General features: G+C 45.3%; 1 protein-coding gene across 13 annotated transcripts in view; it reads left to right on the top strand.

Annotated features, from left to right (window-relative positions):
* akap9 (A kinase (PRKA) anchor protein 9) overlaps nt 1-22694 on the top strand; it is a 332810-nt gene that overhangs the window by 93066 nt on the left and 217050 nt on the right. For 12 of the 13 annotated variants that reach the window (XR_005460747.1, XR_005460749.1, XR_005460744.1 and 9 more), the window contains 4 exons: nt 2342-2423; nt 12259-12444; nt 12777-13241; nt 22483-22647. Coding sequence is in view for 1 of the 13 variants with exons in the window: in XM_038797918.1 (XP_038653846.1) it covers nt 2342-2423; nt 12259-12444; nt 12777-13241; nt 22483-22647 (898 nt within the window). In the remaining 12 variants the exon portion in view is untranslated. The remainder of the gene's footprint in view (nt 1-2341; nt 2424-12258; nt 12445-12776; nt 13242-22482; nt 22648-22694) is intronic. The other variant, XR_005460745.1, reaches the window with a different exon arrangement.

The raw sequence follows: 22694 nt of genomic DNA, 5'->3' as shown, positions 1-22694 counted from the left end.
CTGACCCACCGAAGTTGGCCCACCCAAACCCGTCCATGACCAGACTTGTACTCCATACCGGCTGCATCGCCTTCCCCCATTCACTAGCATCTCTTGCTAGCGTGGCGACTCCCACCCGAAGGCCCGTTCCAATGACCCCTCACAACTCGTGTTGAATTTTCGTACACACGGGCAGCACGGTGGCACAGTGGATTAGCCCTCTTGCCTCAAGGTGCCGAGGTCCCAGGTTCGGTCCCAGGTTCGGTCCCAGCTCTAGGTCACTGTCTGCGTGGTATTTGCACATTCTCCCTGTGTTTGCGTGGGTTTCGCCCCCACAACCCAAAGATGTACAAGGTAGGTGGATTGGACACACTAAATTACCCCTTAGTTGGAAAAAGATGAATTGGGTGCACTAAATTTTTAAAAAATTAAAATTAAAAAAAAAATATTCGTACACACATGCCAAACACGAAACTACAGTAAAAAGTACCAACATGTCCAGAAATAATCCCAAAAATATGAAAATTTCAAAAAGCACATCAACGTCCCAAAAATGTGTTTGGCCGGGGGGGGGGGGGGGGGGGGGGTGAGCAAACGGTCCCCCTTACAACTTTTCCCCATCGACAAACAGTAACAAAACCCAAACTTTCGCGGAGATAACTCCTCCACCCAATGTCACTCTTCAGCTGTTCCCCAACTTATGCTCCTTGATAAAGTAATTCACCTCCTGCGGCGTCCCAAAACAATATTCCTGGTCCTTATAAGTTACCCACAGCCTGGCCGATTACAGCACCCCAAACCGTATTTTGTGCCTATGCAGTACAGCCTCAGCCTTGTTGAACCCCGCCCATCTCCTGGCCAGCTCTGCTCCAATGTCCTGGTTGATCCGAACTTGATTTCCTTCCCATCCACAATCCTGCTGTGCCCTGGCCCATCGCAAGATCTTTTCCTTGTCTTGGAACTTGTGCACTTGCACAATCATTGCCCGTAACGGCTCCCCAGATTTCTGCTTCTGTCTCGGGGATCTAAGGGCCCGATCCATACCAGGGCCTTGTCCAACATCATCTTCTCCACCAATCTGGCCAGCACCGTCGCAATGTAGCCCGTTGCACTCGTTCCCTCTACTCTCACCAGCAGGCCAACAATCCTCAGATTATGCCGTCTGGACCTATTTTCCTGGTCCTCCATCGTCACCCGTAGCGACTTGTACAGATTCCCCAGGATTGCCATCTCTGCTACCGGTGACACAATATGGTCACTCTAGTCGGACACCACCTTGTCCATCTCCTGGATAGTTGCCCTTTCTGTCGCGAGGCACTTCTCCACCTGTTCCAGAGTCCCGCAAAGAGGTGCCACTTCCCCCTCAATCGCCTTTGACCAATTGTTCTGCATTTCCTTACTTTGCAGCCAAACTTTCTCCTTGATGAAACTCAATAACTGCTCCATTTGCAGTTTGTCCATCTCCTGGATAGTTGCCCTTTCTGTATCGAGGCACTTCTCCACCTGTTCCAGAGTCCTGCAAAGAGGTGCCACTGCCTCCTCAATCGCCTCTGACCAATTGTTCTGCATTTCCTTACTTTGCAGCCGAACTTTCTCCTTGATGAAACTCAATAACTGCTCCATTTGCAGTTTTCCAGCTAATGACGACCCTTGCACCTCCATCATTTTAGTATTTGATGCTGTGCCATGAGTCTCCTCCAACTCTTTCGCCATGTCTTTCACAGTCTTCTGTCGGGTCTGATAGTATGGAAATATGTCCATCCAGTGGAAAACTTCTCCCCCTATAGTCTCCACACCACTTTTCTGCCGAAGCCTGGATGAAAAGTGCCAGAACTAACGCCTTCAAACAGGAGCTGCCCTGTGTGCAACCACTCACTCCATGGCTGTCACCAGAAGTCTGAAACTTTAACTTTGTTTCTCTCATCACAGATCCTGACAGACCTGCTGCATTTTCTGGCACTTTCTGTTTTTATTATCCTCTGCTTCTTGGATAACGAACAGTTAAGTCGTTTTAATAAACCAGGCATGTACATAGGCTTGTGGCTCCACTTTTGAATATTAATGAGCATGTCTACTGCTGAATAAATTTAGCTCAGCAACAACAAATCATATTTATACATTACCTTTAATATAGGTGAATATCCCAAAACACTTGATGGTGATGTAATCTTGCACATAATGAATATAGAACCGTAAAAAGATATATTAGTGGCGACGACAAAAAGTTGAGTTTTAAAGTTGATGGGAAAAGAGGAAAGAAACTGTTAAAATAAAGATTACTACATTGACTACACCTAAAAGCTTGATTAAATTCAGGCTTATTTTTGTTTTTGCTCATTATTTTCTCCATCCTCCCCTTTAGGTCAGAAATAAATGTCCCTGGTGAGCAAGTGGCTAAAAGTTGTGTTGTTGATTTGGACCTGGAAAAGGTAGGGGCATATAAGGTAAATATAGCAAAATATGAATGAGTTTGATGGATTAAGAAATGTAACCATTAAAATTGTATGTTTTATGGTATTCATGTGGTAGAGATTTTGGTTGGAGGAACTATTGGTTTTTTTTCTTTAAATTTACAAATTACAGGATTAAGTCATCACTTGCATGGCCAACATTTATTGCCTATCCCTGATTGTCCTCTATTTTTTTTTGGGAAATATTTTTATTGAAATTTTAACAGTTTTAATACAATGTTTATAAAAACCAAACAATAACACATAATAACAGTAATACTCCCACCCACCCCAAAAACAGCTAGCAGTGACCATCTCTTTAAAGTACATTATAAACGGCCGGCATCTAAGATAAAACCATTCCACTGACCTTCTCGTGGTGAACCTGACTATCTGGAGGTGCATAAACTCCCATCTGGTCACCCAGCCACGCCAAGGCGCTTGGTGGTGGGAGTCAACTTCCAGCCTAAGATGATCCGCCTCTTTGCTGCGAGCGAGGCAAAGGCCAGAACATCTGCCCCCATCCGGAGCTCCGGCACATCCGATAGCCAAGAAATTGCAACCAGGCAAGGCCCCAACCCGATGTTCATGATTGCAGACATGGTATCAAAAAAGGATCTCCAGAAACCCGCCAGCTTTGAGCACGCCCAGAACATGTGTGCTTGGTGTACCGGTCCCCTCGAACAGCGATTGCATCTAACCTCCACCCCATCGAAAAATCGGCTCATTCTAACCAGGGGAGGTGTGCTTGAAATGCTAAGGGATTTTCACAGTAACTTCATTGCAGTGTTAATGGAAGCCTATGTATGACAATAATAAAAAGATTAAGATTGTTTTAGCTGAATGAGACTCTGCCTCTAACGACTGTGACAAGGCACTTCTCAAAGAAATCCCTGAACGTTATCAACTCCAACTTTGCGTCTAGGTCCTCCCGCAACCCCCCTTTGGGAAACCCCAACACCCCACAAATTCCCCCTCTCATCCCAAGACGGTTCAGACCTGTATAATTTCTTATAGAAGGCCCTAAATACCCGATTTACGTTCTCCTGAGCCAAAACCAGCCCCTCGTCCCAAACTCTAATCTGGGCAATCTCCCTCTCTGCCTCCCCTTTCCTTAGTTGCTATGCCAGGAGACGACTTCCCTTCTCTCTATACTCATAAATTGCCCCTTTAGCTCGTCTCAACTGTCACACTGTCCCATCTGTGGAGATCAAATTGAACTGCATTTACAGTTTTTTTTTCCTATCTGCTAGTAATTCTGGGGATGGACAGCTTGCATACCTGTGATTTATAATATCATCTACCAGTTTTTTCCGCGCCTCCGCATCTACATGTGCCTTGAAAGATATAATTTCTCTCTTCAGCGCCTCCCATAGGGTTGGACCTCCCTATTATCGTTGTTTAAGATATAATCCTGGATAGTCCTTGAGATCCTTGCACGGAACCCAGATCCACTAGCAGACCTACATCCAACCATCACCCATCTAGAGAAACATCATGTCGGCCCCCAGACTCTAAATGAACAAACCTGGGCTCTTTTGACTGGGGACCCCAAGCTCCGCACATTCCAGATGACCACCCTTGTTGGGGGTCTCTCATTTCCCCCACCCCCAACCTCGAGTCAGCCATTACCATCGGAACAGGCCATAACTTCGCCGATGATTCCGATGCCGCATGCCCACCTAACGTTGTGACCTGCCCCACCTAAATGGTGGAACAAAGAAAAAGCCCTGGTCATTGTTAGTCCGACCACCGCCCCTCCCAAGTTGGCGGACAGCCTTCCGCCTCCGCTAACTACCCATCCCCCAAACCTAGACCCATCGAGCCTAACATAACTGGCCCAACAAGCTGAATCCTGATCCCCACTTGACTTCTGTTAACTAACCTACTTCCTAGCGTTAGCAAGGTGTTCACCTCCCCCACTCTCCTCCCCAGGTCCCACCTATTCCTTAACCAACATCTACGCTCCTGCCCCAGGTTCGCCCCTCCCTAATGGTCCTCAACCCCAACCATATAAAACAAAAACCTAAGCCAAGGAAAGAAAACAAAACCACCATCCCAACAACTACTGAGTCCAAAAAAGAGAATAAACATGAAAACATGCCCCCCATTCTCACCATCTCCACCAATACACTAACCCAACAGGCATCAACATGAACAAAAACCCCAGCCATCAAACAGCCCACCCGCACCTCTCAAATCGTGTCCAGTCCATGATCTCTGATGAAGATTTCAACGTGCTCCAGAGTTTCAAAGTAAAAGTTCTTTGAGTCAAACATGACTCTCAGCTTTGATGGGTACGCCCCCTCAAACCACACTCCCTTGAACATACAGGATTGTCTTCACCTTATTAAAGGCCACCAGTTGCCTCGCCAGCTCAGTGCCAATGTCCTGGTAAATTCTTACCATATCACCATCCCAATCAATGCTCCAGCATTTCTTGGCCAACTCTAGGACCTGCTCCTTCCTTCGGAAACTGTGGAACGGAATGATCACCATACGCGGTGGCCTCAGAGTCTGTCTCCAGGCCTGTGCGCCCTGTCCAGCTCTTGTGCAGCAAATACCTAATCTCCGCCACCCACTGAGAACATTTCGCAGAGAAGTATTCGGTTGGCCCTGAGCCCTCAACTCCCACTGGCAGACCCACCAGTCTCCGATTCATATGCTTGGATCTGTTCTCCATGTCATCTAGTTTTGCCTTGAGGCCCTTATTTCTATCGCCTGCAAGCGCTATTTCGGCTTCCAATGCGCAAGTTGTTCCTCGGGCTGAGACGAGGCCTTCTCCACACCTTCCAACTTCTCAGCCTGCTCACCTACTGCCTTAGCCGTCTTACCAAGCTGCTGCATTATCGGGTCCAAAGCCTCCCCTACCATGTCTTTAAATGACACACTCTTCTTGGTCCTGGCTCTTGAATTGCTATCCATCTCCGCACTGAACATCTCCAATTCGTTCACCATCATCCGCACCATCATATTCAGAGTGATGGGCGTGGCTGCTTTCCCCGCCACCTTTACCGAATCCTTAGTCGGCTTGGAGCTTAGGATTTCCCTCCTCCACATCTCTTCGACGTCGGCCTCGACATCCCACGACCAAACTCCACTTTCTCTGTTGGACCGTCGGGTTAGAGACCAATAATTCCCCCAAAACGGACAATGAAGACGGTTTATCTTGGCTAGTAGTATTCTTTTATTAGTTCATTCTTTTCCCACTCACTTGCCATATGTTCCAGTGAAAGACTCATGAGAAGGATGCACCATCCGTGGCTAACTAAGAAAGTTAAAGATAGTTCAAATTGAAAGAAAAAGTGCGCATTACTGAAGATTGGTGGGAAGTCAGAAGATTGGACAGATATTAAAAAACCAGCAAAGAATGACTTTAAAATAAAATGAGGGCAAAATTGGAATATGAGATGCAGCTAGCAAAAAGTATAAAAACAGATAGTAAGAGGTTGCAGATAGTAATACAAGTATTTAAAAAGAAAAAGAGTAACTAAAGTGAGTGTTGGTCCCTGAGAGGATGAGACTCATGAATTAATAATGGAAAACAAGGTAATGGCAGAAGTTTGAACAAATATTTTGTGTCTGTCTTGACTGTAGATAAAAAATCCCAACAATATTGGAAAGTCAATAGGTAAAAGAGAACTTAAACAATCATTCACTCGGGAGGAAAACTATTTGAACTAAAGGCTTAGAGATGCTTAGGATCTGATGGCCTGAATCCTAGGGTCTTAAAATAAATGTTCGTAGGTATAGTGGACTCATTGGTTTGACCTAGCCAAATTCCCTAGCTTTTGGACAGGTCCCAGCAGATTGGAAAATTGCTAATGTGATGCCTCTATTCAAGGAAGGAGGGAGACAGAAAGCAAGAAACTACAAACCGGTTAATGTAACATCTGTATTTGTGGAACTCACTGCCCCATACTGCGGTCGAATCGGAGTCATTAAATGGTTTCAAGAAGGAGATAGATATATTTCTGATGATGGGGAATGGATGGGAGGTGGTTTTGAGACCAGGAAGAAATCAGCCATGATCTGATTGAATGGCGCAGCAGGCTCGAAGGGCTGAATTGCCGACTTCAGCTCCAAATTCCTTTGTTTTAGGGAAAATACTAGAATCCGTTATTGAGGAGGTAAAAATGGGACATTTAGAAAATCAGCATAATCAGGTATAATCAACATAGTTTTATGAAAGGGAAAGAGTGCTTGGCTAATTTATTAGGGTTATTTGAGTAAATAACAAGTAACATGGATAAAGGGAAACCTGTAGATGTGAAGTACTTGGATTTCTCGAAAACTTTGTGCCATTTTATCGAATGTTGATAAGGTATCACATGAAATGTTATGCACAAAATAGAGCTTGTGTAGGGGATAATGTATCAGCATGGATAGAGGTTTGGTTTGCTAACAGGAAGCATTTGTGGGGATAAATGGATCATTTTTAGGTTAGCAAACTTGCTAGCTACAGGGATCTGTGCTAGAGCCGCAACTGTTCGCAATCTTGGATGACGTGCTGATGACGCAAAGATTGATAGGGAAGTAAGTTGAAATGAGACTACAAAAGGGTTTAGATAGGTTCAGTGAGTGGGAAAATATTTGGCAATTGGAGTAATCTGTTAGAAAATGCGAATGTGGCTACTTTGGCAGGAAGGTTAGATAAGCAGAATTTTATTTGAATGGAGAGAAACTGCAGAACTTTCTGGTACAGAGGGATCTGGGTGTCCTGGTACGATACTTAGAAAAGGTTTGTGTGTGGATGCAGCAAATGATTAGGAAGGCAAATTAAATGTTGGCATTTATTGCAAAGTGAATACAAGACCTTATACCGTACCTGCAGTACTGTGTACAAATTTGGTCATTTTACTTAAGAAATTATATAATTCAATTAGAAGCAGTTCAGAGAAAGTTCACTAATTGATCTCTGGGATGAAGGGTTGTCTTGTGAGGAATGGTTGAGCAGACTGGGCCGATACTTATTGGAGTTTGGAGTTTAGAAGGCAAAGACATCTTATTTAAACATATAAATTCCTGAATGGGATTGACTGCGTGGATGCTGAGGATGTTATCCCTTGTGGTGAGTCAAGAATTCAGGGGCATAATTCAAAAATTTGAGGTCTTTCTAAGGTTAGTCTGCAGAATTCCCTACCCCAGAAAGCAGTGGAGGCTAGGTCTTTGAATACATTTAAGGCTGAGTTAGATAGGTTTTTGATCATCAAAGGAGTCAATGATTTAGAACATAGAACGATACAGCGCAGTACAGGCCCTTCGGCCCTCGATGTTGCACCGACATGGAAAAAGATCTAAAGGCCATCTAACCTACACTATGCCCTTATCATCCATATGCTTATCCAATAAATGTTTAAATGCCCTCAATGTTGGCATGTTCACGACTGTTGCAGGTAGGGCATTCCACGGCCTCACCACTCTTTGCGTAAAAAACCCACCTCTGACCTCTGTCCTATATCTATTACCCCTCAATTTAAGGCTATGTCCCCTCGTGCTAGCCACCTCCATCCGCGGGAGAAGGCTCTCGCTGTCCACCCTATCTAACCCTCTGATCATTTTGTATGCCTCTATTAAGTCACCTCTTAACCTTCTTCTCTCTAACGAAAACAACCTCAAGTCCATCAGCCTTTCCTCATAAGATTTTCCCTCCATACCAGGCAACATCCTGGTAAATCTCCTCTGCACCCGTTCCAAAGCTTCCACGTCCTTCCTATAATGAGGCGACCAGAACTGTACGCAATACTCCAAATGCGGCCGTACTAGAGTTTTGTACAACTGCAACATGACCTCATGGCTCCGGAACTCAATCCCTCTACCAATAAAGGCCAACACACCATAGGCCTTCTTCACAACCCTATCAACCTGGGTGGCAACTTTCAGGGATCTATGTACATGGACACCGAGATCCCTCTGCTCATCCACACTACCAAGAATTTTACCATTAGCCAAATGTTCCGCATTTCTGTTATTCTTTCCAAAGTGAATCACCTCACACTTCTCCACATTAAACTCCATTTGCCACCTCTCAGCCCAGCTCTGCAGCTTATCTATGTCCCTCTGTAACCTGCAACATCCTTCCGCACTGTCTACAACTCCACCGACTTTAGTGTCGTCTGCAAATTTACTCACCCATCCTTCTGCGCCCTCCTCTAGGTCATTTATAAAAATGACAAACAGCAACGGCCCCAGAACAGATCCTTGTGGTACGCCACTCGTAACTGAACTCCATTCTGAACATTTCCCATCAACTACCACTCTCTGTCTTCTTTCAACTAGCCAATTTCTGATCCACATCTCTAAATCACCCTCAATCCCCAGCCTCCGTATTTTCTGCAATAGACGACCGTGGGGAACCTTATCAAACGCTTTACTGAAATCCATATACACCACATCAACTGCTCTACCCTCGTCGACCTGTTCAGTCACCTTCTCAAAGAACTCGATAAGGTTTGTGAGGCATGACCTACCCTTCACAAAACCATGCTGACTGTCCCTAATCATATTATTCCTATCTAGATGATTATAAATCGTATCTTTTATAATCCTCTCCAAGACTTTACCCACCACAGACGTTAGGCTCACCGGCCTATAGTTACCGGGGTTATCTCTACTCCCCTTCTTGAACAAAGGGACCACATTTGCTATCCTCCAGTCCTCTGGCACTATTCCTGTAGCCAATGATGACCTAAAAATCAAAGCCAAAGGCTCAGCAATCTCTTCCCTGGCTTCCCAGAGAATCCTAGGATAAATCCCATCCGGCCCCGGGGACTTATCTATTTTCACCTTGTCCAGAATTGCCAACACTTCTTCCCTACGCACCTCAATGCCATCTATTCTAATAGCCTGGGTCTCAGCATTCTCCTCCACAATATTATCTTTTTCTTGAGTGAATACTGACGAAAAGTATTCATTTAGTATCTCGCTTATCTCCTCAGCCTCCACACACAACTTCCCACCACTGTCCTTGACTGGCCCTACTCTTACCCTAGTCATTCTTTTATTCCTGACATACCTATAGAAAGCTTTTGGGTTTTCCTTGATCCTACCTGCCAAAGACTTCTCATGTCCCCTCCTTGCTCGTCTCAGCTCTCTCTTTAGATCCTTCCTCGCTTCCTTGTAAATATCAAGCGCCCCAACTGAAACTTCACGCCTCATCTTCACATAGGCCTCCTTCTTCCTCTTAACAAGAGATTCCACTTCTTTGGTAAACCACGGTTCCCTCGCTCGACCCCTTCCTCCCTGCCTGACTGGTACGTACTTATCAAGAACATGCAATAGCTGTTCCTTGAACAAGCTCCACATATCCAGTGTGCCCAACCCTTGCAGCCTACTTCTCCAACCAACACATCCTAAGTCATGTCTAATGGCATCATAATTGCCCTTCCCCCAGCTATAACTCTTGCCCTGCGGGGTATACTTATCCCTTTCCATCACTAACGTAAAGGTCACCGAATTGTGGTCACTGTTTCCAAAGTGCTCACCTACCTCCAGATCTAACACCTGGCCTGGTTCATTACCCAAAACCAAATCCAATGTGGCCTCGCCTCTTGTTGGCCTGTCAACATATTGTGTCAGGAAACCCTCCTGCACACATTGTACAAAGAATGACCCATCTAATGTACTCGAACTATATCTTTTCCAGTCAATATTTGGAAAGTTAAAGTCTCCCATAACAACTACCCTGTTACTTTCGCTCTTTTCCAGAATCATCTTCGCCATCCTTTCCTCTACATCCCTAGAACTATTAGGTGGCCTATAGAAAACTCCCAACAGGGTGACCTCTCCTTTCCTGTTTCTAACCTCAACCCATACTACCTCAGAAGAAGAGTCCCCATCTAGCATCCTTTCCGCCACCGTAATACTGTCCTTGACTAGCAGCGCCACACCTCCCCCTCTTTTGCCCCCTTCTCTGAGCTTACTAAAACACCTAAACCCCGGAACCTGCAACAACCATTCCTGTCCCTGCTCTATCCATGTCTCTGAAATGGCCACAACATCGAAGTCCCAGGTACCAACCCATGCTGCCAGTTCCCCTACCTTATTTCGTATACTCCTGGCATTGAAGTAGACACACTTCAAACCACCTACCTGAACACTGGCACCCTCCTGCGAAGTCAAATCTGTGCTCCTGACCTCTATACTCTCAATCTCCCGTACCCTAAAACTACAATCCAGGTTCCCATGCCCCTGCTGAATTAGTTTAAACCCCCCCAAAGAGCACTAACAAATCTCCCCCCCAGGATATTGGTGCCCCTCAGGTTCAGATGTAGACCATCCTGTCTATAGAGGTCCCACCTTCCCCAGAAAGAGCCCCAGTTATCCAGAAATCTGAATCCCTCCCGCCTGCACCATCCCTGTAGCCACATGTTTAATTGCTCTCTCTCCCTATTCCTCATCTCACTATCACGTGGCACGGGCAACAACCCAGAGATAACAACTCTGTTTGTTCTCGCTCTGAGCTTCCATCCTAGCTCCCTAAAGGCCTGCCTGACATCCTTGTCCCCTTTCCTACCTATGTCGTTAGTGCCAATGTGGACTACGACTTGGGGCTGCTCCCCCTCCCCCTTAAGGACCCGGAAAACACGATCCGAGACATCACGTACCCTTGCACCTGGGAGGCAACATACCAAACGTGAGTCTCTCTCGCTCCCACAAAATCTCCTATCTGTGCCCCTGACTATTGAGTCCCCAATTACTAATGTTCTACTCCTTTCCCCCCTTCCCTTCTGAGCAACAGGGACAGACTCTGTGCCAGAGGCCCGTACCCCATGGCTTACCCCTGGTAAGTCGTCCCCCCCACAAGTATCCAAAACGGTATACTTGTTACTCAGGGGAACGACCGCAGGGGGTCCCTGCACTGACTGCTTCTTCCCAGTCCCTCTTACAGTTACCCATCTATCTCCAGTCTTTGGTGTAACTATTTCCCTGAAGCTCCTGTCTATGACCCCCTCTGCCTCCCGAATGATCCGAAGTTCATCCAGCTCAAGCTCCAGGTCCCTAACACGGTTTTTGAGGAGCTGGAGTTGGGTGCACTTCCCACAGATGAAATCAGCAGGGACACTGACGGCGTCCCTCACCTCAAACATTCTGCAGGAGGAGCATTGTACTGCCTTCCCTGACATCACCTCTAGATTTAAAAAAAAAAACAAGAAAAAGAAAGGAAGAGCTTACCTGATATTACCTCAAACCCTGCTCCCGCTCAAAGGTAAGCAAATTTAAAGGCACTCACTCACCTTCACGACAGGCCCCTGCTCCCGCTTCCCAACCACCGTGGGGTGGGGGGGTTGGATTGAGGAGGAGGTAGGGTGGGAAACACTCACGAAGTGTTTCGGGTTTAACTGTCACTTGCCAACAGCCTCTCCACAAACCACCTTCAACTTAGGCTGACCGCACTGCACGTATGCAAATTTCCCCAGAACAGCTGATCAGTAGCTCTGCTCTGCTGCCCTCTGCTGGATGATTGCCTTCACTCAAACTCCTCGGGTCCCCTTCGCAGATTCACCTTCAACTTAGGCTGACCGCACTGCACGTATGCAAATTTCCCCAGAACAGCTGATCAGTAGCTCTGCTCTGCTGCCCTCTTACAGCAGGAAAACAGGTAAGTGGAGTTGAGGTCATAGTCAGATCAACCATGATCTTATCGAACGGCGGAGCAGGCCTAAGTGCTGCTTTTAATAGTCCAACATTAATTCATCAGACTGTCAGTTTGTAAATTGAACCAATTTGAATTTATTCTTAGAATAGTTCATCAAAAAGTATTTTATTTTTGGCGTGGCAATTTTCCAAAAGACTTGTGCAGCTTATGTAACAGCATTGTTTTTAATAGGTCGAGGAAAAAGTGGAAATATTTGGAGAAGAGTTTGCTGGGGGGGAGCCTACTTCGAGAGTCTTAAATGAAGTTCTTCAAACGATTGTATTGCAAGATACCGAAGAGCAAAAAAGTAAATCTAGTCATGTTACATATCTTCTGGAGAAGCAATATGAAGAACGCATGCAGAAAGAAATAGCTAAGGTATGATCTCGTTTAATACTAAATGTTAACAAAAATATAGCACAACAGATTTATTAAAGCTGGTAATATGTCATGTATTGGAGGGGTTGATTTTAAAGTGGAATCGTTATTCCCACTACCATCTACTTATACTTTCCAATGCCTCATAAGTCTCTCATGACAACCATAGTCAAAGTCTAAAATTATTATTTGTGGCTGACATTGTGCTACTTTAGACTTGTATCATTGATGTGCCATTAAAATGGTTACTGTGAAATGATATAAACTTTGAATTGATTTAAATTTTGATGAGTGTACTTCTAATTCATTTTTAAAAATCTGCATTGTAACAGGTAATCGTACAAATGTCTGTACAGTTTGCTCAACAGACTGAGATGGCTAGGGTGACAAGGGACCTGAAAAAAGAACCTACTCCATGTAAAATAAGTGATGAAGAATGGGAGAAAGAAAAAGAGGAAAGGTTGGGAATTCTTAAACAAGATTTCCAGCGTCAGTTTGATGAAGACAGACAAAGTTTAGAAAATTTGTTTTCTGAAGAAAAACAGGAACTTCGGAGATCTTTGAAACAAAAAGATGCTGAAATTCTAACTATTCAAAGGCAGTTGCAAAATTACAAGGCTGTATGTAAATTGGAAACGGCTGATGTGGTTTCAGAAGCTGCTTTGCAGGAGGAGGTTTTGAAAGCTGACGAGGAACTATTCAAGGATTCTTATGCTAAAGATAATTCCAGTCTGAAAGAAATGAACAATGAATGTAAAATAGAAGCTACAGAATTAGGGAAACAAGAAATTGCACAGGTGAGTTCCTGTTTCTGTGGAATGAATAATGAAAATCTTGAAGTGCACACAACAGAAGAAAAATTAGGAGCAGCAGGAGGTCTTTGTGTCCCTCGAGCCTGCTCCACCATTCAATAAGATGATAGCTGAACTGATTGTGGCTCCGGCTCCATTTCTTTTGCTCTTCCCCTGTCCAAATAAACTCTGACCCCCTTGCTGATCAAGCCTATCTAACTCAGCTTTGAAATATTCAATGACCCAGCTCTCAGCCTCCATTGTCCTCTGGAGAAGAGAATTCCACAGGCTAACAACCCTCAGAGAAATATTCTACTTCGCTAAATCTTAAATGGGAGACCGCTAATTTTTAAACCATGTCCACTGGTTCCAGCCTTCCCGATCAGGGACCATATCCTCTCAGCCTCCGCCTTACCAAGTTCCCTCAGGATCATGTATGTTTCAATAAGATCCCTCCTCATTCTTCTGAACTTCATGGGTATAAGGCTCAAACTTTCATCATAAAATAACCCCTTTATCCCAATCGAGTGAGCCTTCTCTGAACTGCTAATGCAATTATATCAAAGAACAATACAGGAACAGGTCCTTCGGCCCGACAAGCCTATGCCGATCAAGTGCCCTATCTAGACCAACAGCCTGTTTCCTTCTATACCCCATCTGTTCATGTGCCTATTCAGATAAGTCTTAAAGGTCGCTCACGTATCTGCCTCAACCACCTCACTTGGCAGTGTATTCCAGGCCACCACCACCCTCTGTGTTTAAAAAAAAACTTCCCCCGCACATCTCCACTGAACCTTTTTCCCCCTCACCTTGAACTTGTGCCCCCTTGTAATTGTTATTTCCGCCCCGGGAAAAAGCCTCCAACTGTTCACCCTATCTATACCCCTGATAATTGTATAAACTTCTATCAGGTCGCCCCTCAGCCTCCGTCTCTAAGGAGAACAATCCCAGTTTATTCAATCTCTCCTCATAGCTAATCCCGTCAATACCAGGCAACATCCTGGTAAACCTTTTCTGTGCTCTCTCCAAAGCCTCCACGTCCTTCTGGTAGTGCGGTGACCAGAATTGGATGCAGTATTCTAAGTGTGGCCTAACCAACATTCTATATAATTGTAACATAATTTTGAGCTTTTATACTTGATACCCCATCCTATGAAAGCAAGCATGCCATATGCTTTCTTTACCATCATTTCCAGCTGTGCTGCCACTTTCAAGGGTCTGTGGACTTGCACGCCCAGATCTCTGTGTCTCTATGCTCCTGATGGTTCTTCCATTTATTTTATAGCTTCCACCTGAATTAGATCTCCCAAAATGCATCACCTCACATTTGTCCGGGTTAAATTCCGTCTGCCATTTCTCTGCCCAATTTTGCACCCTATCTATATCCTGTTGTATTCTCTGACGATCTTCATCACCATCCGCAACGTCTGCAATCTTAGTATCATCGACAAATTTGCTAATCAGACCACTGTTTTCTTCCAAGTCATTTATATATTGCAAAGAGCAGAGGTCCCAGTACTGATCCCTGCAGAATACCACTAGTTACAGACCTTCATTCAGAAAAACACCCTTCCACTGTTAACCTCTGTCTTCTATGGCCAAGCCAGTTCTGGATCCATCCAACTAGTTCACCCCTGACCCCATGTGATCTAATATTTTGCACCAGCCTGCATTGAGGGACCTTGTCAAATGTTTTGCTAAAGTCCATGTAGACAACATCCACAGTCCTTCCCTCGTCAATCATTTTTGTCACCTCCTCAAAACACTCAATCAAATTAGTGAGACATGACCTCCCTCGGACAAAACCATGCAGTCTGTCGCTAATAAGACCATTCACTTCCAATGTGCATAGATCCCATCTCTGAGAATCTTTTCCAAAAATTTCGCTATCACTGACGTCAAGCTCACTGGCCTATAATTACCCGGATTATCCTTGCAACCCTTCTTAAATAATGGTACAACATTGGCTATCCTCCAATCATCTGAGATCTCACCTGTGGCCAATGAGAACACAAAGATTTCTGTCAAGAGGCCCCTCTATTTCATCTCTTGCTTCCCTCATCAATCAGGAATAGATGCCACCTAGCCCTGGGGATTTGTCTACCGTAATGCTTTTTAACACACCTAACACCTCCTCCCTCGTAATAACGACCTGTTCTAAAGTGTTTACACATCCCCCTGAGACACCACCAATCAACTTGTCCCTCTCCTTTGTTAATACCGATGCAAAACATTCATTAAGGACCTCACCTACTTCCTCTGGTTTTACACATAATTTCCCTCCTTTGTCCGTGAGTGGAACAACTCTCTCTAGCTACCCTCTCGTTCCTAATTTACGTATAAAATACCTTGGGATTCTCCTTAATCCTGTTTGCCATGGACATTTTGTGACCCCTTTCTGCCCTCCAAACTCTTTGCTTGAGCTCGTTTCTACTTTCCTTTTATTCCTCATGTGCTTTATCTGTTTTTAGTTGTCTGTACCTCACATATGCATCTTTTTTCATTTTGACAAGTTTCTCAATTTCCCTAGTCATCCATGGTTCCCGAATCCTGCCTTTCTTGTCCTTCCTTTCTACCAGTACATGCATGTCCTGCACTCCCATCAACTGCTCCTAAAGACTCCCACATCCCATATCCTTAAGTGGGGGACCAGAACTGCATGGTAATCCAGATAAGAAGTTGCTTTCTAGCACATCCATGTATGTTATAGCCAGATCAGATCCAGAACCCTATCAAAGTACTTAACGTCAACCTCAGAAATGTTATACCAGAAACTGTACCAGAGTCAATTTTTTAAGGATCACCCATCCTTTCATTCGAGCCATATTTTAGGATATTAAGTGAGAAAGGGTCATTGTGTCACGGTTTGCCTATGTAAACCTATTTACATATGTTTACATGATACCTCCTTCATTGATGTCATCACTTATTTAGTCAGTAAATTGATTCTGTTTTTAAGATCTATATGATTTTATTTTAAATAATCAATAGGACATTAGTGTGCCTTTTTTGTTGTTGCTGCAAATAAGGTTTCCACTATGATAATGAAAGATTTGTTATCTACCCACTGCACCAGTGCATTGCAGTTGTCTTCAGAAAGTAGCCAGCTTAACTTTGTTTCACTTTACTCGATGATAGGCATAACACTTATTTTGGTATTGACATGCCTTTATTTTGGGTTGAAATAAGCAAAAATCAGAACCACCAGTAACCTCAAATTAGCAATTTGAAATAATTTTGAGCCAGGTCTCTGCATTTCTGATTAATTTTGGAAAATCTTTTTTTGAAACTTGCTATTAAATATTTAAGTTTGTAGTCTGTCGAAAGGCAGTTCTATTTTTTTTTTAACACTAGGCAAAATTGTATACAAAAGGACCGTTCACTAGAATTTGCAATAACGTGCGAGTCCTTTCATTGCTTGGCTAAATATATAGATATATAGAGAAATACAGCACAGAACAATGTTGTGCCGAACTTTTGTCCTAGGTTAATCATAGAATTTTGGACACTAAGGGCAATTTATCATGGCCAATCCACCCAACCTGCACACCTTTGGACTGTGGGCCGTGTCTGCGTGGGTTTCGCCCCCACAACCCAAAGATGTGCAGGTTAGGTGGATTGGCCACGTTAAATTGCCCCTTAATTGGAAAAAATAATTGGGTACACGAAATTTAAAAAAAAAAAAAAAAAATCTTTTGGACTGTGGGAAGAAACCAGAGTTCCCGGAGGAAACCCATGCACACACGGGGAGGATGTGCAGACTCCACACAGACAGTGACCCAAGTCGAAATCGAACTTGGGACCCTGGAGCTGTGAAGCAATTGTGCTATCCACATGTCTCCATCTATGTCTCTTTGAAGCCGACAACAGCCCTCCTCACTATCCACAACTCCACCAATCTTCGTATCATCTGCAAATTTACTGACCCACCCTTCAACTCCCTCATCCAAGTCGTTAATGAAAATCACAAACAGCAGAGGACCCAGAACTGATCCCTGCGGTACGCCACTGGTAACTGGGCTCCAGGCTGAATATTTGCCATCCACCACCATTCTCTGTCTTCTATCGGTTAGCCAGTTCGTTATCCAACTGGCCAAATTTACCACTATCCCATGCCTCCTTACTTTCTGCATAAGCATACCATGGGGAACCTTAACAAATGCCTTACTAAAATCCATGTACACTACATCCACTGCTTTACCTTCATCCACATGCTTGGTCACCTCCTCAAAGAAGTCAATAAGACTTGTAAGGCAAGACCTACCCCTCACAAATCCGTGCTGACTATCCCTAATCAAGCAGTGTCTTTCCAGATGCTCAGAAATCCTATCCCTCAGTACCCTTTCCATTACTTTGCCTACCACCGAAGTAAGACTAACTGGCCTGTAATTCCCAGGGTTATCCCTATTCCCTTTTTTGAACATGAGCACGACATTCGCCACTCTCCAATCCTCTGGTACCACCCCTGTTGACAGTGAGGACGAAAAGATCATTGCCAACGGCTCTGCAATTTCATTTCTTGCTTCCCATAGAATCCTTGGATATATCCCGTCAGGCCCGGGGGACTTGTCTATCCTCAAGTTTTTCAAAATGCCCAACACATCTTCCTTCCTAACAAGTATCTCCTCGAGATTACCAGTCTGTTTCACACTGTCCTCTCCAACAATATGGCCCCTCTCGTTTGTAAATACTGAAGAAAAATACTTGTTCAAGACCTCTCCTATCTCTTCAGACTCAATACACAATCTCCCGCTACTGTCCTTGATCGGACCTACCCTCGCTCTAGTCATTCTCATATTTCTCACATATGTGTAAAAGGCCTTGGGGTTTTCCTTGATCCTACCCGCCAATGATTTTTCATGCCCTCTCTTAGCTCTCCTAATCCCTTTCTTCAGTTCCCTCCTGGCTGTCTTGTATCCCTCCAGCGCCCTGTCTGAACCTTGTTTCCTCAGCCTTGCATAAGTCTCCTTCTTTATCTTAACAAGACATTCAACCTCTCTTGTCAACCATGGTTCCCTCACTCGACTATCTCGTCCCTGCCTGACAGGGACATACATATCAAAAACACGCAGTACCTGTTCCTTGAACAAGTTCCACATTTCACTTGTGTCCTTCCCTGACAGCCTATGTTCCCAACTTATGCACTTCAATTCTTGTCTGACAGCATTGTATTTACCCTTCCCCCAATTGTAAGCCTTGCCCTGTTGCACGCACCTATCCCTCTCCATTACTAAAGTGAAAGTCACAGAATTGTGGTCACTACCTCCAAAATGCTCCCCCACTAACAAATCTATCACCTGCCCTGGTTCATTACCAAGTACCAAATCCAATATGGCCTCCCCTCTGGTCGGACAATCTACATACTGTGTAAGAAAAGCTTCCTGGACACACTGCACAAACACTACCCCATCCAAACTATTTGATCTAAAGAGTTTCCACTCAATGTTTGGGAGGTTGAAGTCACCCATGACTACTGCCCTGTGACTTCTGCACCGTTCCAAAATCTGTTTCCCAATCTGTTCCTCCACATCTCTGCTGCTATTGGGGGGCCTATAGAAAACTCCCAACACGGTGACTGCTCCGTTCCTATTTCTGACTTCAACCCATATTACCTCAGTAGGCAGATCCCCCTCGAACTGCCTTTCTGCAGCTGTTATACTATCTCTAATTAACAATGCCACCCCCCCACCTCTCTTACCATCCTCCCTAATCTTGTTGAAACATCTATAACCAGGGACCTCCAACAACCATTTCTGCCCCTCTTCGATCCAAGTTTCTGTGATGGCCACCACATCGTAGTCCCAAGTACCGATCCATGCCTTAAGTTCACCCACCTTATTCCTGATGCTTCTTGCATTGAAGTATACCCACTTCAACCCATCTCCTTGCCTGCAAGTACTCTCCTTTGTCAGTGTTACCTTCCCCACTGCATCACTACGTGCTTTGGCGTCCTGAATATCGGCTTCCTTAGTTGCTGGACTACAAATCCGGTTCCCATTCCCCAGCCAAATTAGTTTAAACCCTCCCAAAAACTACTAGAAAACCTCCCCCCCCCAGGATATTGGTGCCCCTCTGGTTCAGATGCAACCCGTCCTGCTTGTACAGGTCCCACCTTCCCCAGAATGCGCTCCAGTTATCCAAATACCTGAAGCCCTCCCTCCTGCACCATTCCTGCAGCCACGTGTTCAACTGCACTTTCTCCCTATTCCTAGCCTCGCTATCACGTGGCACCGGCAACAAACCAGAGATGACAACTCTGTCTGTCCTGGCCTTTAACTTCCAGCCTAACTCCCTAAACTTGTTTATTACCTCCACACCCCTTTTCCTACCTACGTCGTTGGTACCAATGTGCACCACGACTTCTGGCTGCTCACCCTCCCCTTTCAGGATCCTGAAGACACGATCCGAGACATCCCTGGCACCCGGGAGGCAACGTACCTTCCGGGAGTCTCGCTCGCGACCACAGAATCTCCTATCTATTGCCCTAACTATTGAATCTCCTATTACTATTGCTTTTCTATGCTCCCCCCTTCCCTTCTGAGCCCCAGAGCCAGACTCAGTGCCAGAGACCTGGCCGCTAGGGCCAGTTGGAGAATGGAGAAGTTGTTTCAGAAAACATAGAAAATAGAAGCAGGAGGGCCACTCAGCCTTTCGAGCATTCGTGTTGTTTTGGCACTGAAAGTACTCCTTTAAAAAAATATATATTTTTATTAAATCATTTGTATGTACATTAAATACAAACCAACAGAAGAGTAAGAACAAACAGAAACGTCATAACAAATAAATAACTATCAAAATGCCCCAACTTCCCTGCTGTTCCCCATCACCCGTCCTGCCTTCCCCATTTTAAACCCTTTATTCCACCACCCACACCCCCTACCCCACTGATACCTCAATTTTCCTCGAAGAAGTCGATGAACGGCTTCCAAGTCCATCAACTGATCCTCTTAAGGCAAACTTGATTTTCTCCAGTCTTAGGAACTCTGCCAGGTTGCTCACCCACACCACCAGCTTCGGTGGTCCCGAATCCCTCCACTCCAGCAAAAAAAACCATCTCTCAGCTACCACGGAGGCAAAGGCCAAGATGTCAGCCTCTCTCGCCCCTGGGCTCCCAGGTCCTCCTACACATCAAATATCGCCACTTCTGGACTCGGGGCGACCTTCAGCACCTCAGACATTACATCCGCGAATCCCAGAGCCCCTTCAGCTTCGGAAATGCCCAAAACATGTAAACATGGTTCGCAGGTCACCCCGTTCACTGGCCACAACTGTCCTCCACCACCTCAAAGAATCTGCTCATCTTGGCTACCATCATATGCACTCTATGAATAACCTGAAGCTAACACAGTGTTTAGCACAGTTGCTTCTCAGCTCCAGGTTCCCAGCTTCGATTCCCGGCTTGGGTCACTGTGCGGAGTCTGCACATTCTCCCCGTTTCTGCGTGGGTTTCCTCCAGGTGCTCCGGTTTCCTCCCAGAGTTCAAAGATGTGGAGGTTAGGTGGATTGGCCATGCTAACTTTCCCTTAGAGTCCTAAAAGGTTAGGTGGGGTTACTAGGTTATGGAGATAGGGTGGAGGTATGTGCTTGGGTAGGAAGCTCTTTCCAAGTGCTGGTGCAGACTCGATGCATCAAATGGCCTCCTTCTGCATTGTAAATTCTATGATTCTGTCAACAAGACTAAGGCTAGCAATGATGAAGATGCATTCACCCTCCTCAGACTCTCCTCTCATAACCCCCTCCCCTCAAAGTTCCTCCTCCCACTTCCCTTTGATGTCCTCTATCGGGGCTCCCTCCCAGTCCATTAGCTCCTTGTAAATCCCCCCCAACATGCATACCTTCATAGCGCAAACAACAATGGAATAAGAAAAAGGTGCACTCACCCTCCACATTCACCAAACATCCCGCCACAGAACCAAACAAAACATCTCCAAGAATAGAGTTCTCCCCTAACCAACAAACCAAAAGCAATAAAGCAAAAAGGCAGAGAGAACCAACATCGTCTCACATTTCCTCCACAGTTCAATGTCCTCTCCTGCTCGTCCATTGTTCTTTTAGAAACTCCATTGCCTCCTCTGGGGTCCCAAAATAATGCTCTCAGCCGTTATACGTCACCCAGAGGCAGGCCGTATACAGCTTCCCAACCTTCACCCCCTTCTTAAGGCAGCCTTCACTCGATTGAACCCGGCTCTCCTCTTCGCCAGTTCCATTCCAAGATCCTGGTACACCTGGAGCTCACTATCTTTCCACCTGGTCTGCCTGGCCCACAAAATCTTCTCCTTGTCGAGGAATTGGTGAAGCCCCACCACCATCGCCCTCGGCGACTTGTTCGCCTGTGGTCTCCTCATCAGCGCCCTATGCGCCTGGTCGGCCTCCAGGGGCCGGTCGAAAGTCCACTCCCCCATCAACTGCTTCAGCATCTTGGCTACATATGAGACAGTGTCCGCTCCCTCGATGCCCTCTGGCATCCCCATAAGTCTGGTTTTGTTTCTGGGAGTGGTTCTCCAGATCCTCCACCTTTTCCTTTAGCCGCTTCTGGGTCTCCTGCATCATGCCGATCTCGGCAATGAGGTAAGCTGCTCCTTGTGCTCCCCCAGTGCCGCCTCCACTTTCTGGATTGCCTGGTGCTGGGTCTCCAGCCTCTGCATCACCCGATCGATCCTGCTTTTAGCAGTTCCACCACCGTGGCCAGGTCCTCCTGGGCTTCCCTCTTCTGCTGGCTAAACTTATTTAAGAAGTCCACCAGCTGCCCCGTTGACCATTGGCTGGTAGGGCCAACCCTTTACCTCTGCCAGCTCCACCTGCGGCGCATAAATAATTTTTTGCTCCACCAGCTCCTTCGCTTCCGACTCACTTCTGGTCCATGGATCCATACATCAACATCACCAGTGGAGTTTAACTTTCCTCAACCAATTCTACACCTTTTCCCACCAAAATATCCGTGGTCAAGGACAAAAAAAACCACCTCGAGCGGGAGTTATGAAATGTGCGAAATGGCCGCCACCAGAAGTCGTGAAAAAGTACTCCTGTATTCAATTGGAAACATCTGAGTTCTTGCGACAGTACATATTTTTTTCAACCTTGTATACTTTCTGTTAATAGATTTTCAAGAAAAGCTTAAACACTGAATCTGAAGAATACAAAAATAGAATTTATGGAAAAGAAACCATACACATGCAGTGTGACTTTCAAATATAATCTTTAGAAGACAGAAAATAAATTGTGGCTTCATCTCTTTCTAACTTCCCAGGAAAGACTTGAAGACATGAGGCAGGAGCTTGTTCGACAGGATCAAGAGCATCAACAATCAGTTGAAGCTTTACGACAGTTCCACGTGCAACAGCTGGAGCGGCTACATGAAGTACAAGAGCAGTTATTGGCTGAGGTGGAAAACCTGAAAGGACAGCTTGCAGAGGTGAGAATAATTTGACATAAGTATGTACCCGGTTTGTAAACATGAAT

The sequence above is a fragment of the Scyliorhinus canicula genome, chromosome 5 (genome assembly GCF_902713615.1).
Source record: "Scyliorhinus canicula chromosome 5, sScyCan1.1, whole genome shotgun sequence".
NCBI lineage: Eukaryota > Metazoa > Chordata > Chondrichthyes > Carcharhiniformes > Scyliorhinidae > Scyliorhinus > Scyliorhinus canicula.
Note: the sequence above shows the minus strand (reverse complement) of the source record. Positions and strands in the feature narration are given on the sequence as shown.